At 39.7% G+C, this 17,464-nt stretch overlaps 1 protein-coding gene and 1 pseudogene across 3 annotated transcripts in view; both read left to right on the top strand.

Moving 5' to 3' along the window:
• Mib1 (MIB E3 ubiquitin protein ligase 1) overlaps positions 1–17,464 on the top strand; it is a 124,552-nt gene that overhangs the window by 47,016 nt on the left and 60,072 nt on the right. For all 3 annotated transcript variants that reach the window (XM_087593018.1, XM_087593016.1, NM_001107405.2), the window contains exons 6-9: positions 919–1,123; positions 5,198–5,381; positions 12,342–12,486; positions 15,255–15,388. In XM_087593018.1, coding sequence (XP_087449144.1) covers positions 919–1,123; positions 5,198–5,381; positions 12,342–12,486; positions 15,255–15,388 — 668 coding nt within the window. The remainder of the gene's footprint in view (positions 1–918; positions 1,124–5,197; positions 5,382–12,341; positions 12,487–15,254; positions 15,389–17,464) is intronic.
• On the top strand, positions 7,311–7,427 carry Snora70l2 (small nucleolar RNA SNORA70 like 2; annotated as a pseudogene).

The following is a 17,464-nucleotide window of genomic DNA, read 5'->3' on the forward strand; positions in this document are numbered from 1 at the left end:
TATGCTTACTGTTCTTATTTGCTCATCATACTTTGTATATGTCTATTAAAACATAGTGTATCCATGAATATGGACAATTATCATGTCATGTAATAATAAACTGTTTGATAAAACGTTCCTAAGGGAACATTATAAATAGCTCTAGGTCAATAAATGAGATGTCAACTAAGTGTAAAGAGCAGACTCTTATACAAAAAAACACTACAACTAATTAAAGAAGATAAAAAAATAAATGGAAAATTAACATAGACTTGTCTTAGCTAGGGTTTCTGTTACTGTCATGAAACACCATGACCATAAAGCAAGTTGGGGACGAAAGGGTTAATTCAGCTTACATTTTCAGATCATAGTCCCAGCACTGAAGGGAGTCAGGAAAACAGTACAGAAACCTGGAGGCAGGAGCTAATGCAGAAGCATGGAGATGTGCTGCTTACTAGCTTGATTTCCATGGCTTGCTAAGCTTATTTTCATAAAGCAAGTTGGGGACGAAAGGGTTAATTCAGCTTACATTTTCAGATCATAGTCCCAGCACTGAAGGGAGTCAGGAAAACAGTACAGAAACCTGGAGGCAGGAGCTAATGCAGAAGCATGGAGATGTGCTGCTTACTAGCTTGATTTCCATGGCTTGCTAAGCTTATTTTCTTACAGAACCTAGGACCACCAGCCTAGGGTTGACTCCACCCACAGTGGGCCACTACCCCAACCCCTCATTGATTGACAAAGCGCCTTACTTACAGCTGGATCTCATGGACGCATTTCCTCAACTGAGGGTCCTTCTCTGTTGACTCTAGCTTATGTCAAGTTGATTCACTCTAACCTCTAAACAGTCCAGATAGCAAGGTAGTGATCACACAAACATGAATGCAGTTGCGTACTGCACTGACTGCCTTTTTTCATTCATTGTGTTTGAAATTACAGGTGAGCAGAATGGCAACAGGAATCCTGGTGGATTGCAGATTGGTGACCTGGTAAATATAGACCTTGACCTAGAAATTGTCCAGTCTTTGCAGCACGGTCATGGAGGATGGACCGATGGCATGTTTGAGACTTTAACTACAACTGGAACTGTCTGTGGCATTGATGAAGATCATGACATTGTAGTACAGTATCCAAGTGGCAATAGGTTAGTACTGTTTTCTGGATTTTGATGACAAAGTTAACATACAGAGATAAGGGCTTTAAAGAAAGCAAGCAATATGCTGAAACTCAAGAGTTTATTGAAGTTAGTTCTTAGGCTGTTGATAACAAACTCAGAGGATATGGGTAAGGCAGCGAGAGGGGTGTGTGTGTGTGTGTTCTCATATTTATGATAAAAATTGTTTACATTTAGAATGCTGTGGCGTGGTAGCTTACACTTGTAATCTCAGCACTGAGAATATTAAAATAGGATTGTTGCAACATCAAAGCCAGTGTGATGGTTTGAATAAGAAATGCCCTCCACAGGCTCAGCATTTGAACATTTGGTCCCCACTTGGTGGTGATGTTAGGAGCTGGAGCCTTGCTGACAGAAGCACTTGAGCAGCAGCAGCTCTCAGAGTTCATAGCCTCCCGTTTCCAGTTGCTCTGCTTCCGTTGTGTGGTTGAGGTTGAGATCTCTCAGCTTCCTGTTGCAGCTGCTGTGCTTCCTCAACAATTATGGATTTTCTCTGCAACTGGAACCCAAAAATATACTCTGTGTTGTATAAATTGTTTTTCATTCTGGTATTTTATCACATGAACAAAACCTGAATAAAAGCAATTCTTTGTGTTTTGACATTAGGTTCAAAATTCTTTGCTCATGGTAGATTGTGACTGAAGAGCAGAGACACTGACATTTCCTTTGGCTCACATCTCTGGGCCTTGCCTCAGCAGCACAGCTTTCCTCGCCTCAGACGCGTGGTCTTGTCAGCAGCGAATATGGCATGCGTTTGAGAGCTGTGCTGTTGTAGGCCTGTGTGCACTTGCCCTTTTGTACCAGTTTTTATACAGCTCCCTCATGTGGTGAATAGCTTTTTCTTTTCTTTCTTTCTTTTTTTTTTTTTTTTGTCCTTTGTTAGTAGATTTCACTCCTTTACATCCGGTAAATATCAAGTTTATGAGCTTTGACAACTTTTTCCCTCTACATTCCATGGTTTCAAGTTTCCTATTACCTGTTAAAATTATTATTGACTCTATATCTTTATTTTGAGTTTTTGGAGGCTGAATATATACCTTTTATTTTGGGGGGGCCTTGTTAAAAGCTATAGTTAAAGGCAGTAGCTAATGTGAGTGTCTGTTGATTTTTTTTTTTTTTATGAGAGGGATTTTATTTACAGTAAGGAAAACTGCATCACGTTGTTGTTTGCCTAAGTATGGAATCTTCTGTGATAATATCCAAGTGTGTGTGCGTGTGTGTGTGCGCGTGTGTGCGCGTGCGTGCGTGTGTGCGTGCATGTGTGTGTGCGCGTGTGTGTGCGCGCGCGTGTTTGTGCGCGTGTGTGCGCGTGTGTGTGCGTGTGTGCGTGTGTGCGTGTGCGTGTGTGTGCGTGCGTGTGTGTGCGTGCGTGCGTGTGTGTGTGCGCGTGTGTGTGCGCGTGTGTGCGTGTGTGTGCGTGTGCGTGCGTGTGCGTGCGTGCATGTGTGTGCGTGCGTGTGTGTGTGCGTGTGTGTGTGCGTGTGTGTGTGCGTGTGTGCGCGCGCGTGTGTGTGCGTGTGTGTGTGTGTGCGTGTGTGTGTGTGTGCGTGTCCGTGTGCGTGTGTGTGTGTCTGTGTGTGTGTGCGTGTGTGTGTATGTGTGGTTGTCTGTGTATGCGTGTGCATGTGTGTGCGTGTGTGTGTGCGTGTGTGTGTGTGCGTGTGCGTGTGTGTGTGCGTGCGTGTGGTGTGCGTGCGTGCGTGTGCGTGCGTGTGGTGTGCATGCGTGTGTGTGCGTGCGTGTGTGTGTGCGTGCGCGTGTGTGTGCGTGCGCGTGTGTGTGCGTGTGCGTGTGTGTGTGCGTGTGTGTGTGCGTGTGCGTGTGCGTGTGCGTGTGTGTGTGCGTGTGTGCGTGCGTGTGTGTGCGCGTGTGTGTGCGTGTGCGTGCGCGTGTGCGTGCGCGTGTGCGTGCACGTGTGCGTGCACGTGTGTGTGTGCGTGCGTGTGTGCGTGCGTGCATGTGTGCGCATGTGTGTGCGCGTGTGTGTGCGTGCGTGTGTGCGTGCGTGTGTGTGCGTGCGTGTGTACGTGCGTGTGTGCGTGCGTGTGTGCGCGTGCGTGTGTGTGCGTGTGTGTGTGCGTGTGTGCGCGTGTGTGTGCGTGCTTGTGTGCGCGTGTGTGTGCGCGTGCGTGCGTGTGCGTGTGCGTGCGTGTGCGTGTGTGTGTGTGTGTGGTTGTATGTGTATGTGTGTGTGTGTGCGTGTGTGTGTGCGTGCGTGCGTGCGTGTGTGTGTGTATGTGTGTGTGTGTGTGTGTGTGTGTGTGTTAGCTGTGTTTTGGGGACATGGTCTGGTATGTAGCTTAGGCTTACCTGGAAGTCACTCTGTAGCCTTGAGTGTTCACAAACTCAGTAATCCTCCTGCCTTGCATCCCTTGCTCCATGCTGAAATTACAGCCGTGTCCCACCACCACATCAGATCTGTAGGGTGCACACATCATATCAGTAGATACGGGTATGTTTTAGAAGACATCAGTTAGCTCAGAAAAAGACATGAAAGGACAAATGTAAGGGAGTAGGAGACACTCTATGTAGAGGGAGAGAATTAATTCATACTTCTGTGTTTAGGCGCTCTCGTAAGTAAGACTGTGATGTTTTACAATGCTGTGACCCTTCAGTACAGTTGTTCATGTTGTGGTTGGTCCCCAAACATAAAATTATTTCATAACTGTAATTTTGCTGTATCGCAAGTCCTAATTTAAATATCTGATATGCAGGATATCTGATATGCAATCCCAGAGTATAGTGACTCACAGGTTGAGAAATACTGACTTAACCATTGAACCATTTAATCAGCCCCAACTTGCATGGTTCTTTGGATAGTTTTTTTTTTTTGTTGTTGTTGTTGTTGTTGTTGTTGTTGTTTAGTTGTTTTTTTTTTTTAATGTAGTCTAGTCTTTTAGATTCTTTTATTTCAGATAAGCACTTGGATTCTGAACAATGCATAAGATACAAATAATTTAGGAATTTGATAAGGTATCTTTTCTTTTTGCACTGGATTTCAGTGTGTAGCTAAGTGGAGTGTGTTGTATATGTTCTGTACATTTGTTTGAAGAGTCGGGAAAATGACAGAAAGATGATAGTGGCACAGAGAAATGCTTATGTAAAACAAAGAAGTCATCATTTAGGATTAGCGACATAGCTCAGTTGTAGAGTGTTCAGCTGACACGAATGCAGTTCCCAGCACTGCATAAATTGATGTATGGCACAAGCATTTGAGATACAGAGGCAGGAGGGCTGAAGAGTAAGATTGTTCTCAGTACGTTTGAGGCTAGCCTGGACTGTATGAGATATTGTCAAAACAAAAACAATAAATTTGATTTGTGTGTGTTTATGGGAAATTGAACACAGACAATGACTATTCCTTATATTTTTGGTTGTGAGCCTAGCCTTTAACGGCTGAGCCATCTCTCCAGCCCGACAATGACTATTCCTGAGTCCCAGACAAGATTTTTTTTGATACATGGGTTACAATTATGGAAAACATTTATGCATGGCAAGTTAAAAGTAGATACCTGTGAGGTTGGCGATGGCATAGGCAATGATTGAAGCTTTCCTAATGCTGGGATCCTTTTAATACAGTTCCTCCTGTTATGGTGACTCCCAGTCATAAAATTGTTTTGTTACTATTTCATAACTGATTTTGCTACTGTTACGAATCATAATATAAACATCAGATATGTACAGGATATCTGATATGCAACCCTTAAAGGGGTGGTGACCCACAGGCTGAGAACCCTGTTATTGGGGTGGATATACTTGATAGGAGTTTGGCTAAGACAGAATGGTGAATATGTACATGTGACCAGGAAGCTTTCTTAAGCTGCTCCAAAGGAGCCAATTTTGTGCATGATGAGGTACATGTAGTGTTGTTCTTATGTATGATATGTACTGGTAAACATCAACAGTCAAATAAAAAGAAACCATTCAGAGTAATTGCACAGGATTGCTTTATTATTTTGAAGTAGTGCAGTGTTTTTCTTCCTGCAGTGTTTAAAGATATATTGAGTGAATTCACTTGTTCTGAGCTTGGTTCTGCTTTTGTAGATGGACCTTCAATCCTGCTGTTCTCACTAAGGCAAACATTGTCCGAAGTGGGGATGCTGCACAGGGTGCAGAAGGAGGCACCTCACAGTTTCAAGTGGGTGATCTTGTGCAAGTTTGTTATGATCTGGAAAGAATTAAACTTCTCCAAAGAGGACATGGTGAATGGGCTGAAGCAATGCTTCCAGTAAGTATATATAAATAGTTTGGGAAAAAAATTATACTGTGCTTATAAAATAAATCAATTAGCTAATTAATTAAAGAAAATTAATTTTAGAAACAGTTGGAATTGAAAGTTACATAAAAAAAGAAAAAAAATTCAGAATGTAATTGCAAAGAAAGGCTATACACAGAAAACTGACAAAAGCTACAATCAAAAAATTCAAAATAAGCTAAAATAAATTAAGGATATGCCAAGATACAGAAGAATGAAATAACAGGAACAAGTTGTTAGAACATAAGACAGAATTCAAAAGAAGAAAAAATTCTTTTAAAAAATGATTGGCTGAGGAGATGGCTCCTTTGTAAAGTACCTACCAAGCAAGCATGATTTCCTTCATCCAGAACCATGTAAAACCATGAGTCTGTAACTCCAACATTGAGTGGCAGAGAGGGAGCGGCACATCAGTAGAGCTTGCTGGCCTGCCAGGCCAACAAGGGGATAAGTACCAGGGTCCACAAGTTGGTAGGGGGAGGGAGGGAGAGAGACAGGAGGGAGGGAGAGAAAGAGGAATTGACCCTTTCTGAGATGATAAGGTAGAGGCTAGGGAGAAGGGGCTCAGCATGTAAGGGATGATGATCTGAATTCCATCTTCAGGACCCACATGATAGGAGGAGAGAATTGCTTCTGCAAGTTGTCCTCTGATCTCCACTCATATCATGTCATGAGTGCACACATACCCACATGTGCACACATGCACACTTGCTTTTTTGCACACACAATAAGTAAAAGTGTAATTAAAAATTGAAGTGGAGAGTGATAGTGAAAGACCTTTGGTTTTTGGCATCCATGTGAGTATGTGTGTGTGTGTGTGTGCACACCTCTTCATGAACTTATGTACCACACACAGATACATATACATATACAAACATGCACAAATAAAGTCTTTTAAAAAGTGATGATTAGGGGCTGGGGATTTAGCTCGGTGGTAGAGCCCTTACCTAGGAAGCGCAAGGCCCTGGGTTCGGTCCCCAGCTCCGAAAAAAAAAAAAACCAAAAAAAAAAAAAAAAAAAAAAAAAGTGATGATTAAGCTGGGAGGTGGTAGAACACTTCTTCAATCCCAGGATTTGGGAAGCAGAGGCAGTCGGATCTCTGAGTTCGAGGCTAGCCTAGTCTACAAAGTAAGTTCCAGGGAAAAAAGTGATGGTTAAGTGGAAGGAACACACAACAGATAATTACTTAGGAGCAATAGAAGCATCAATAGCATGAAAAATTTAAATATGAAAAAGATAAAGTATATTCTACAGAAAATGACATGTATGTGATATATTCATATGTAAGTCCCACAAAAGCAAAGGTTTGAAACAGATAAAATTCGTTTTTGGTCTAAATAATATCTTATGTATGCCAGCCTGCTGTCTACCACTAAGCTAACATTTGTAATTCTAGCTAAATGTTGTTGAAATTGAAACTAGACTTGAGGTTGAACTTGAAAGGGCGGGCACATGACATATACTCAGGAACCTACTCTGATAGAGTTACTGAGTCTTTGAGGATAGGAAAAATTTTTCCAACTGCTAAGAAAAAAGGTCAAATTTTTGGTCATAACAGGAAGAGGAACATTTTGTATCGAAAAATATCTCAGGGTTTGATGTAGAAAACAGTAATAATATAATTAAAGAAAGAAAAATGTATGTTTAGCCAAACTGACATAAGTCTAAGGATTGTAAATTGCTTTGAGTATGTAAGAATTTAAAGGCCCTGTTCTCATAATCCTCTTCTGGATAATCTACTAAAGAATGAGACTGAGACAATCCAGGGGATTTGCTGGTTAATTAATTTGAAAGGGGAACACATACAGTGATTATTTATTCTAATAGCATAACTGCAACTGTCAGAAATGGAAACGAGGAGTTTAAACGTTTGTTTGCTTTTTAACTGTGTTAACTATCACATTACTATTATTTAAAATTATTGAAAGCCCTGTGTGCAGTGTCTGCCAATAGCAGCCTTTGTGGTAGAGTACTCAGCCTGTCGCTTGTGTGAGTCACCCTAAGGGAGCTTTGACAGTATTTTTATTCCAATGATGTTCTCTTTGTGGGTAGGCTAGACAGGCATCCAGGGACCGTTGAGAAGTCCTAAGGTATTAGTGGCCAGGATGCACATTGGCCAGGTCATGCTTATCTGCACTGAGAAGAACAAGCAGCATGATTAGTGACCTGTAGAGAGCCAAGGTCAAGTTCCTGGCCCATCCATACGAATTTGGATTTAATGAATTTGAAGACATGGTAGCTGAGAAGTAGCTTGTTCCAGATGCCCGTATGATCAAATATACCCCCAGTACTGTCTTCTGGACAGCTGGTAATGCCCTGCATTCCTGAAGGCTTCCACTGTGTGACTCCACTAGTCATGCTCATTAAGAAATATTATATCTAGCCTTTATGTATGTATTTATGTATGCATGTATGTATGTATGTATTTATCCATTTATTTGCATGCTTATTTTTTTATTTATTTGGTTTCTGGAGACAGGTTTTCTCTGTGTAGCCCTGGGTGTACTGGAACTTCCGCTGTGGATTAGGCTGCCCTTGAACTCAGAGGTCCCACCTGCCTTTGCTTATCAAATGCTAGGATTAAAAGTGTGCTATCTGCCAGGCTATAGTCTACTTTTTAAAAGTGTGTTTGTGCAGATGGAGGGAGAAGGGGGGGATGGGTATATAAGAAGAACACACAAATGACCAACTTCAATATTGCTCATACTACAGAATAGACATTCATGTGTGTGTGAGTCTTTCTTTGACAAAGTAAGGAGATGTATGGTCATATTTGTATTTATATAAAATTATTAGTTAGAGCAGACCTTGGGTGCTGGCTCCACGCCCAGTCCCACAATACCCAGAGGAAGCTCGACTCCCAAGTGCTCTAACATGCTCAGGATCACAGGTGAAGAGGCCACAATATCTTCTAGGAGATCACACACAACCAGGAGCACTGGAACTCTGACACACTCAAGATCACAGTTGAGGCTACAACATCTGCCAACACCTAGCACAACTGGGATCCCCATAGGAACCAGGTAAACACAAACCCCAGCCAGAGACATTGGTTCCTTCCAGCTTGCACCACTGCCCTGAGCAAACCCAGGAGCACTGCCACACCCAGAATTTCAGGATCCCAGGATCCCAGAGACAACTGGACTCTGAAGAGTTCTGACACAACCAGGATCACAGGAGGAACAGGCTCCAGTCAGAGACATTGAGGGAAGGTAGCACTAGAGATAATAAGACATCGAGAGGCCAACGCAAGAACATAAGCACCAAAAAAAACCAAGGCTACTTGACATCATCAGAACCCACTTATACTACTACAGGAAGTCCTGGATACCCCAACACACTGGAAAAGCAAGATTTCTATTTAAAATCACAACTCATGATAATGTTAGAGGACTTTAGGGAGGACATAAATAACATAAAATACAGGATAACACCGCTAAACAGGTATACGCCCTTAAATAGAAAACACAAAAATCCCTTAAAGAGTTACAGGAAAACACAACCAAACAGATGAAGGAATTGAATTAAACCAACCAGGATCTAAATATGAAAATATGAAAAGAAATCACAAGGGAGACAACCCTGGAGATAGAAAACCTAGGAAAGAGCTCAGGAGTGCAAGCATCATCAACAGAATACAAAAGATTGATGAGAGAATCACAGGTGCAGAAGATATCATAGAAAAAAAAAAATTGGCACACAACAGTCAAAGAAAATGCAAAATGCAAAAGCTCCTAACCTAAAACATACAGGAAATCCAGGACACAAGGAGAAGATCAAACCTGACGATAATAGGTAAAGAAGAGAGTGAAGATTCCCAACTTAAAGGGCCAGTAAATGTCTTCAACAAAATTATAGAAGAAAACCTCCCTAACCTAAAGAAAGAGATGCCCATGAACATACAAGAGGCCTACAGAACTCCAAATAGACTGAACCAGAAAAGAAACTCCTTTTATCACATAAGAGTCAAAACACCAAATGCACAAAACAAAGAAAGAGTATTAAAAACAGTAAGGGGAAAAGGTCGAGTAACATATGAAGGCAGACCTATCTGAATTACACCAGACTTCTCACCAGAGACTATGAAAGCCAGAAGATCCTGGGAAGATGTCATACAGACCCTAAAAGAGCACAAATGCCAGCCCAGGCCACTATACCCAGCAAAGCTCTGAATTGGCATTGATGGAGAAACCAAGATAATCCATGACAAAATTAAATGTGCATAATATCTAGAAATCCAGCCCTACAAAGGATAATAGATGGAAAACTCCAACACCAGGAGGGAAATATACACTCTACAAAAAGCAAGAAAGTAATCTTTCAACAATTCAAAAGAAGATAGCCACACAAACATAATCCCACCTCTAACAACAACAACAACAAAAAACAGGAATCAGCTGTCACTTTTCCTTAATATCTTATTATCAATTGACTCGATTCCTCAATAAAAAGACATAGACTAACTGACTGGATATGTAACACAGCATTTTGCTGCAGACAGGAAACAGTGACAAAGACAGACATTATCTCATAGTGAAAGGCTACAAAATTTTTTTCTAAGCAAATGGTCCCAATAAACAAGGTGGAGTAGCCATTCTAATATTGAATAAAATCGACTTTCAACCAAAAGGTAACAAAAAAAGATAAGGAAGGACACTTCATACTCATTAAAGAAAAAAAATCTACCAAGATGAACTATCAATTCTGAACACCTGTGCTCTAAATGCAAGAGTACCCACATTCATAAAAGAAACCTTACTAAAGCTCAAATCATACATTGCACCTCATACAATAATAGTAGAAGACTTTAGTTCCCCAGTGTTATCAATGCGCAGATCATGGAAACAGAAACTAAACAGAGACACAGAGAAACTAACAGAAGTTATGAACCAAATGGATTTAACAGATATCTAGAGAACATTTCATCCTAAAAAAAAAGAATATACCTTCTACTTAACACCTCATGGTACCTTCTCAAAAATTGACCATATAAATTGGTCACAAAACAGGCCTCAACAGATACAAGACGATAAAACAATCCCATGCATGCTATCCGATCACCATGGACTAAGGCTGGTCTTCATTAGCAACAAAAACAACAGAAAGCACACACACACGGAAGCTGACCAACACTCTACTCAGTGATAACTTGGTCAAGGAAGAAATAAAGAAATTAAAGACTTTAGAATTTAATACAAATGAAGGCACAACATACCCAAACTTATGGGACACAATGAAAGCAGTGCTAAGAGGAAAATTCTTGAGTGTTTCCAAAAAGAAATTGGAGAGAGCATACACTTGACAGCGTACCTAAAAGCTCTAGAACAAAAACAAGGAAATTCACCCAAGAGGAGTAAATGGCAGGAAATAATCAAACTTAGAGCTGAAATCAACCAGGTAGACAGAAAAAGAACTATACAAAGAATCAACAAAACCAGGAGCTGGTTCTTTGAGAAAGTCAACAAGATAGATAGACCCTTAACAAGACTAAGCAGAGAGCACAGAGACAATATCTACATTAACAAAATAAGAAATGAAAAGGGAGACATAACAATAGAAACTGATGAAATCCAAAAATTCATCAGATTCTAGTACAAAAGCCTATACTCAACAAAACTGGAAAATCTGGATGAAATGGACAATTTTTTAAACAGATAGCAGGTATCAAACTTAGATCAGGATCAGATAAACCATCTAAACAGTCCCATAACCCCTAAAAATGGAGAAGCTGTTGTTAAAAGTATCCCAACTTCATCCTAGAAATGCAGGGATGGTTTAATATATGGAAACCCATCAATCTAATCCACTATATAGACAAACTCAAAGGAAAAAAACACATGATCATCTCATTCTATGTTGAGAAAGCATTTTACAAAATTCAGCATGCCTTTATCGTAAATGTCTTATGTTTTTTGTATGTATAGGCTGATACAATCTTGTAATGGAGAATGAGTGTGGGAATCTATGAAGATTGTCCATGAGATAATAATTATTTTTAGGTATTGGAAAGTACATGAAAATTCAGTAAACTCTTATCTACTTTTGTTTCAGCTTTCCATAATAAAGCGAAGATGAAAAAAAAAACCAAAACCATTTTATATAGTATTTATTAAATATTTGTTTGTATGTACATATATATACCCATATCTATATAAGGGAGAAGGGGGAAGGGAGGGAGGGAGGGAGGGAATGGACAAAAAAGCAAGACCATCGTGTAGAAATGATGGGACTTGTTTTAAGAAGTTGGAAGAGTCAAACAGATCCACAGTGTACAAGGCTGATCAGTGTACAGTCAGCTATTCTGTTCTCACCAATTTTCAGGTTTTCTCATTCTGTAATGCTTAAGAGATTGGCTTTTGTAGCTGAGTTTAAAATGGGGCTAATAAAAATGCTTGTTTCTGGATTACGTGAATTACATGAATATAAAGGTCTTAGAACAGTGTTTGTCATCTGGTGAGAACTCATGTTGCTACTGATATATATACATGGCTTACCTTCCTACTAGATTTAATCTACATGTTATTTTTTTAAGACAGTTGCTTTAAATTTTTATTTTAGGGTAATTAATATTTTATGTTTATCATTGTTTGCCTGCATGCATGTATGTGCATCGCATGTGTGTTGATGCTTGAAGAGGTCAGATGAGGGTGTTTGATCTCCTGGAACTAGATTTAGTGTTGGTTGTGAGCCACCATGTCAGTGCTGGGAACAGAACACAGATCCCCTGCTTGCAGGATGCTCTTAATGGTTAAACAGTCTCTCCAGCCCCATTATCCATATATTTTAAAAAAACATACCATTAAATTGGTGACTGATAATCTATTTGAGTGTTGGTTTATCTGAAAATTTTTAAAGTTAGTAACTAAATAAAACCAACACTTTAAAAAACAGAAGGTGGTGATTGCATTTAATAATAAATTTTTCTTTTTTAAGACTTTAGGTAAAGTGGGCAGAGTACAACAGATTTATTCGGACAGTGATTTAAAGGTGGAAGTCTGTGGAACATCGTGGACATATAACCCTGCAGCAGTTTCCAAAGTGGCACCTGCAGGATCAACCATTAGCAATGCATCTGGTGGTATGTTTGTCTTATTTCCTTAAAGTTAATGTCCAGATCTTAGGCTGGACATACTGGCACACATTTTTAATCCCAGCACTCCAGTAGATCTCTGAGTTCAAAGCTAGCTTGATTTATAGAACTAATTCCATGCTAGCCAGATCTACACAGAGAAACCCTGTTTTGAAAAACAAACAAAACTTTTCATTTCTGATTTTGTTAATTTGGATACTGTCTCTTTGCCCTCTGGTTAGTCTGGCTAAGGGTTTATCTATCTTGTTGACTTTCTCAAAGAACCAGCTCCTGCTTTTGTTTATTCTTTGTATAGTTCTTTTTTTGTCTACTTTTTCTGTCTACCTAAGCACAGTAAAAGCAATATACAGCAAACTAGTAGCCAACATCAATCTAAATGGAGAGAAACTTGAAGCAGTCCTACCAAAATCAGAGACTAGACAAGGCTGCCCATTCTCTCCCTGCCTATTCAGTATAGTACTTGAAGTCGTAGCCAGAGCAAGTAAACAACAAAAGGAGGTCAAAGGGATACAAATTAGAAAGGAAGAAGTCAGAATATCACGAGTTGCAGATGCCAGGATAGTATATTTGAGTGATCCCAAAAATTCCACCAGTGAACTCCTATACCTGCTAAACAACTTAAGAAAAAGTGGCTGGATATAAAATTAACTCAAACAAATCAGTAGCCTTCTTCTACTCAAAGGTAAACAGGCTGAGAAAGAAATTAGGAAACAACACCCTTTATAATAGTCACAAATAATATAAAATACCTTGGTGTGACTCTAACCAACCAAATGAAAGATCTGTATGAGAAGAACTTCAACTCTGAAGAAAGAAATAGAAGAAGCTCTCAGAAGATAGAAAGACCTCCCATGCTCATGGATTGGTAGGATTAATGTTGTAAAAATGGCCATCATGCTGAAAGCATATATAACAAGGACATGTTGCTGGACGGGAAACTGGGAAAGGGGATAATATTTAAAATGTAAGTAAAGAAAATATCTAATAAAATAAAAACAGGAAAAGCAGTTCTCTTGCACAGATTGTCATGTCTGTGCACTTAGGTTTCTTCCAGATTGCATAGGCTCACTTGAACATTGAATAAATACTTCAACTTTTTTTTTTTTAATTTGTATTGTTTTGTTTTTCTAGACAGGGTTTTTCTGTGTAGCCCTGCCTGTCCTGGAACTCAGAGATTTGCCTGTCCCTGCCTTCTAAGTGCTGGGAGTAAAGGCTTGTTTTACCACTGCCCAGGTACTTTGTAAATTTTTACAAAGTTTTTTTCTTTTTCTTTTCTCACACCCTCTTCTCCCCTCTCTGCTCCTTCCTGTACCACCCCCCCCCCCCCGTGTCTCCTCTTTTTAGTGTACCGAGTAACCATTACTCTGGCTAAGGTGCTTATGGAAATGTTCCATGAGTTCGTGTTCTTCTTTGGGCATATCAAGGAAACAGAAGTTCAGTCTTTACCTCAATCAGAAATTGCATTTTTTTTTTTTTTTGCTAAAAATAAATCTTTTTTAGCGTACTTTTATTTCCAACATTATTACTGGAAGTTGTTTTTCTTCATGTATGTATTTTTACATCAGTCACAGATGTAACTTCATAACTCATGGTGTCTTAAGTCGGCTTTCCATTGCTGAGAAGAGACACCATGACCAGGGCAGCTCTTACAAAGGACAACATTTAATTGGGGCTGGCTTACAGGTTCAGAGGTTCAGTCCATTATCATCATGGAAGGGAGAATGGCAACTTCCAGGTAGACATGGGGCTGGAGGAGGAGCTGAGAGTTCTACATCTTGATCCGAAGGCACTGAGGAAGCTCTCTGCCACATTGTGTGGACCTTAAATGTAGGACCTCAAAGCCTGCCCTCATAGTGACATGCTTCCTCCATCAAGGCCACACCTACTCTAACACAGGTAACCACCTACTAGTGCCACTCTCTGGGCCAGGCACAACAAACCACTGGGTTAAGAGATACAGTGGTTATATTTGATAAGTGGAGGCAAGGGGGATCTGAGTTCGAGGCTAGTCTGAGCGATTGCTAGTATAGTAATAACTTAAGTCAAGCCGTATTGATTTCTATTTTGATCTAGATGCATCGTGTTAACTTGACTACACATAAATTAAGAAGTGAAGAGTAATTAATACCTAATCTCAAATAATTGGATTTGGCATTCCTTTTGCTTTTTCTTTTACCCCACTTTGTGATTATTTTGCTTTTGAGTACTGATTCAAAAAATTAAAAGCCTGGAATTTGATACCTTTTGTTATACTGTTTAGGAAAGGCAGTTGTGGCATTTGACAGCATGCTCTTACCATTTATATGCTCATTTCTGCTAGAAATGGTTTCCCCCTAAAACTGTATCCCCAGATACTCTAGACAGTACATTATTTCTGCGTTACAATTGCTGCTCTGTTGAGTTTACTACAGAGTGTAATGTCCTGTGCTCTGTAGTGTAGAATTAAGATCTAAAAGGCATATCATTGTGGGATCACCATGCTAGTGGGTTTAGAGTATATTTAGTATATGACTAAATCTGGAATTATTTTAATCTGTAATACTTCACTTTTTCTGCATTTACAACTTGAAATACATGATTTGAAGACTCTTAAAATATTTATGGATGAATTTAATGGAGCTTGTTATTAATGTTTATTACTTGCTGTCTGTACATAGTAGAAATAGCATTAATTTAGAAATACTAAAACAGAGAAAGTGTTTAAGAACATGGAGAACATCTGTTCCTTTATTAACAGCTTGTTTTGTGCCTTGCAGAAAGACTCTCCCAGCTTCTGAAGAAATTATTTGAAACCCAAGAATCTGGTGACCTCAATGAAGAGTTGGTTAAGGCTGCTGCCAATGGGGATGTGGCTAAAGTGGAAGATTTGCTAAAAAGACCAGATGTGGATGTGAGCATTTCAAAAACAACTTTGAGGCATATGCAAAGATAGTAGTTTAATAATTTAATAAAGACTGAAGTCGGGGTTGGGGATTTAGCTCAGTGGTAGAGCGCTTGCCTAGCAAGTGCAAGGCCCTGGGTTTGGTCCCCAGCTCCGAAAAAAAGAAAAGAAAAGAAAAGAAAAGAAAAAAAAAAAAGACTGAAGTCTTCAAGCCATTTAGAATTGACTCTTGGAGTTGGTAGGAACCTTGATCCTATTTTCATTCTTCATGGAGATAGTGATTTTAGTATTTTCTCTAGTATGTGTCCTCTTGCAGTGCCAAAAAATCAGCTGCATATTGATAGAGGGGTTGGTTGTTCTTTGTGTCTGTTTTTGTGTAAGCACCTATCTGTTTGAGTTACTGTAGTTTTGAATAGATCTTGAAGTCAGAGTAGTGTAATACTCTTTGCTCTGCTCTTCCTGCTTGCCCTCCCTCCTTCCCTCCTCCTTCCCTCCCTCCCTTCCTCCTTTCCCTTCTGTCTCGACTCTCTCTCTCCCCTATGTATGTATGTATGTATGTATATATATATATGTATATATGTGTTTTCATAGAGCTTTTAGACTTTTTTCTATTTTTAGTTTCTTTGTTCTGTCAGTAGTTGTCACTGGGATGCATTGTAGCCTGCTTTGGCTCTTTTACTGTCTTATAATACGTGATGTTTTTGTGTCTTCCTCTATTTTTATGTCCTTTTCAGTTTTTTCATTAGCAGTTCAGAATTCCATCATAGAAATCTTTTATTCATTGCTACTTTCTGGATTCTGGTTGTGACTGGATTGAAAAGCTTCCTGTCCCAGATGGCTTGCTGCTGAGGTCTGCCAGTACTGCCGTCACAGTTGTCTTCTGTCTGTCTGTCTTTCTCTCTCTTTTTTCCTTCTGTATTTAAGTTCCTTTCCTTCTCCTTCCTTTGGGTTTTTCAGACAGGATCTTGTTGTATAGCCCTGGATGGTCTCCTACCACAGACTGTGAGGCGTTGGATAGCAGACCTATGCTGCCTTGTCTGGTTTTCTGATTTTCTTTGTAGAAATTATGTTCCCTAAAGACAATGACAGTTTGATTACCTCTTCCGAGGTTAGATGCCGTTTGTTGTGGTGGTTATGTGTGTGTTTTCCTTTTGTTTGTTTGCTCTGTGACTACCAGGACCAGGTGGAATAAATACACAGTCAATGGACCATCTTAACCTCTGAAAACCTGTCGTCACTTAGTCTGTTAGGGGCTGTTCTTGTATATGACCTTTATTATATTGAAGTATATTCTAGCAATATTTAGTTTGTTCAGTTTTCATCGTAAAGAAATGTTGGATTTAATAAGTACTTTTTTTTAGCATTTATTGAGATGCTCATGAAATTTCTTGGTCCTTCATTTGTTGAGGTGGTATAATCATGTTTATTGGTCTTGAATCTTGATGTACTTTTGCATTCCTTTGCCTGAACTACACTAATGGTGATGAATGACCTTTTTAAGAGGGCTATTTCTCTGTAGTATTGCTTTGTGTGTGTCCTTGTCTAGTTTTCATACAGTGACAATGCTTGCCTGATAGAGTTTGGAGTAATAATCGGAGAGAATTGATGTTCATTCTTCCTTGAGAGGTGCGGCTAAGTGAAGCAAGTCTGGGAGGTTGCTACTGATTCCGTCTTGCATGTTACTTTCTGTCCAAGCTTTCTATGCTGTGAAGATTCAGTATTGAAAGGATAGGGCCGATGCATGTGCCCTTATGTGTCCACTAATGTGTTCAGGATCCCTGGGTGCTCAGTGCTCCTTTGCTGTTTTCCATGCCGTTGATTATAATGCTTGCTTTTCATCTCCAGTTTTGAGTATTCCTTCTTTTCTTTAGTCGTGCTAAGGATTTGTCTATTTTGTTTTATTTTGTCAAAGCAGAGCTCCTTTTTTACTTGATTTCCTTTTCAATTTTCTGCTTCATTTATTTCTGCTCTGGTCCTTGAGTTCTGATATTCAAACCCATGGCCTTGCACGTCTTACCTGTTCTTTGGCATACACTCTGATTACCAGGATTTTGTTCCTTCTATAGATTTAGGACTTAGTTGTAT

The sequence above is a fragment of the Rattus norvegicus genome, chromosome 18 (assembly GCF_021556685.1).
Source record: "Rattus norvegicus strain SHRSP/BbbUtx chromosome 18, alternate assembly SHRSP_T2T, whole genome shotgun sequence".
NCBI classification, from domain to species: domain Eukaryota; kingdom Metazoa; phylum Chordata; class Mammalia; order Rodentia; family Muridae; genus Rattus; species Rattus norvegicus.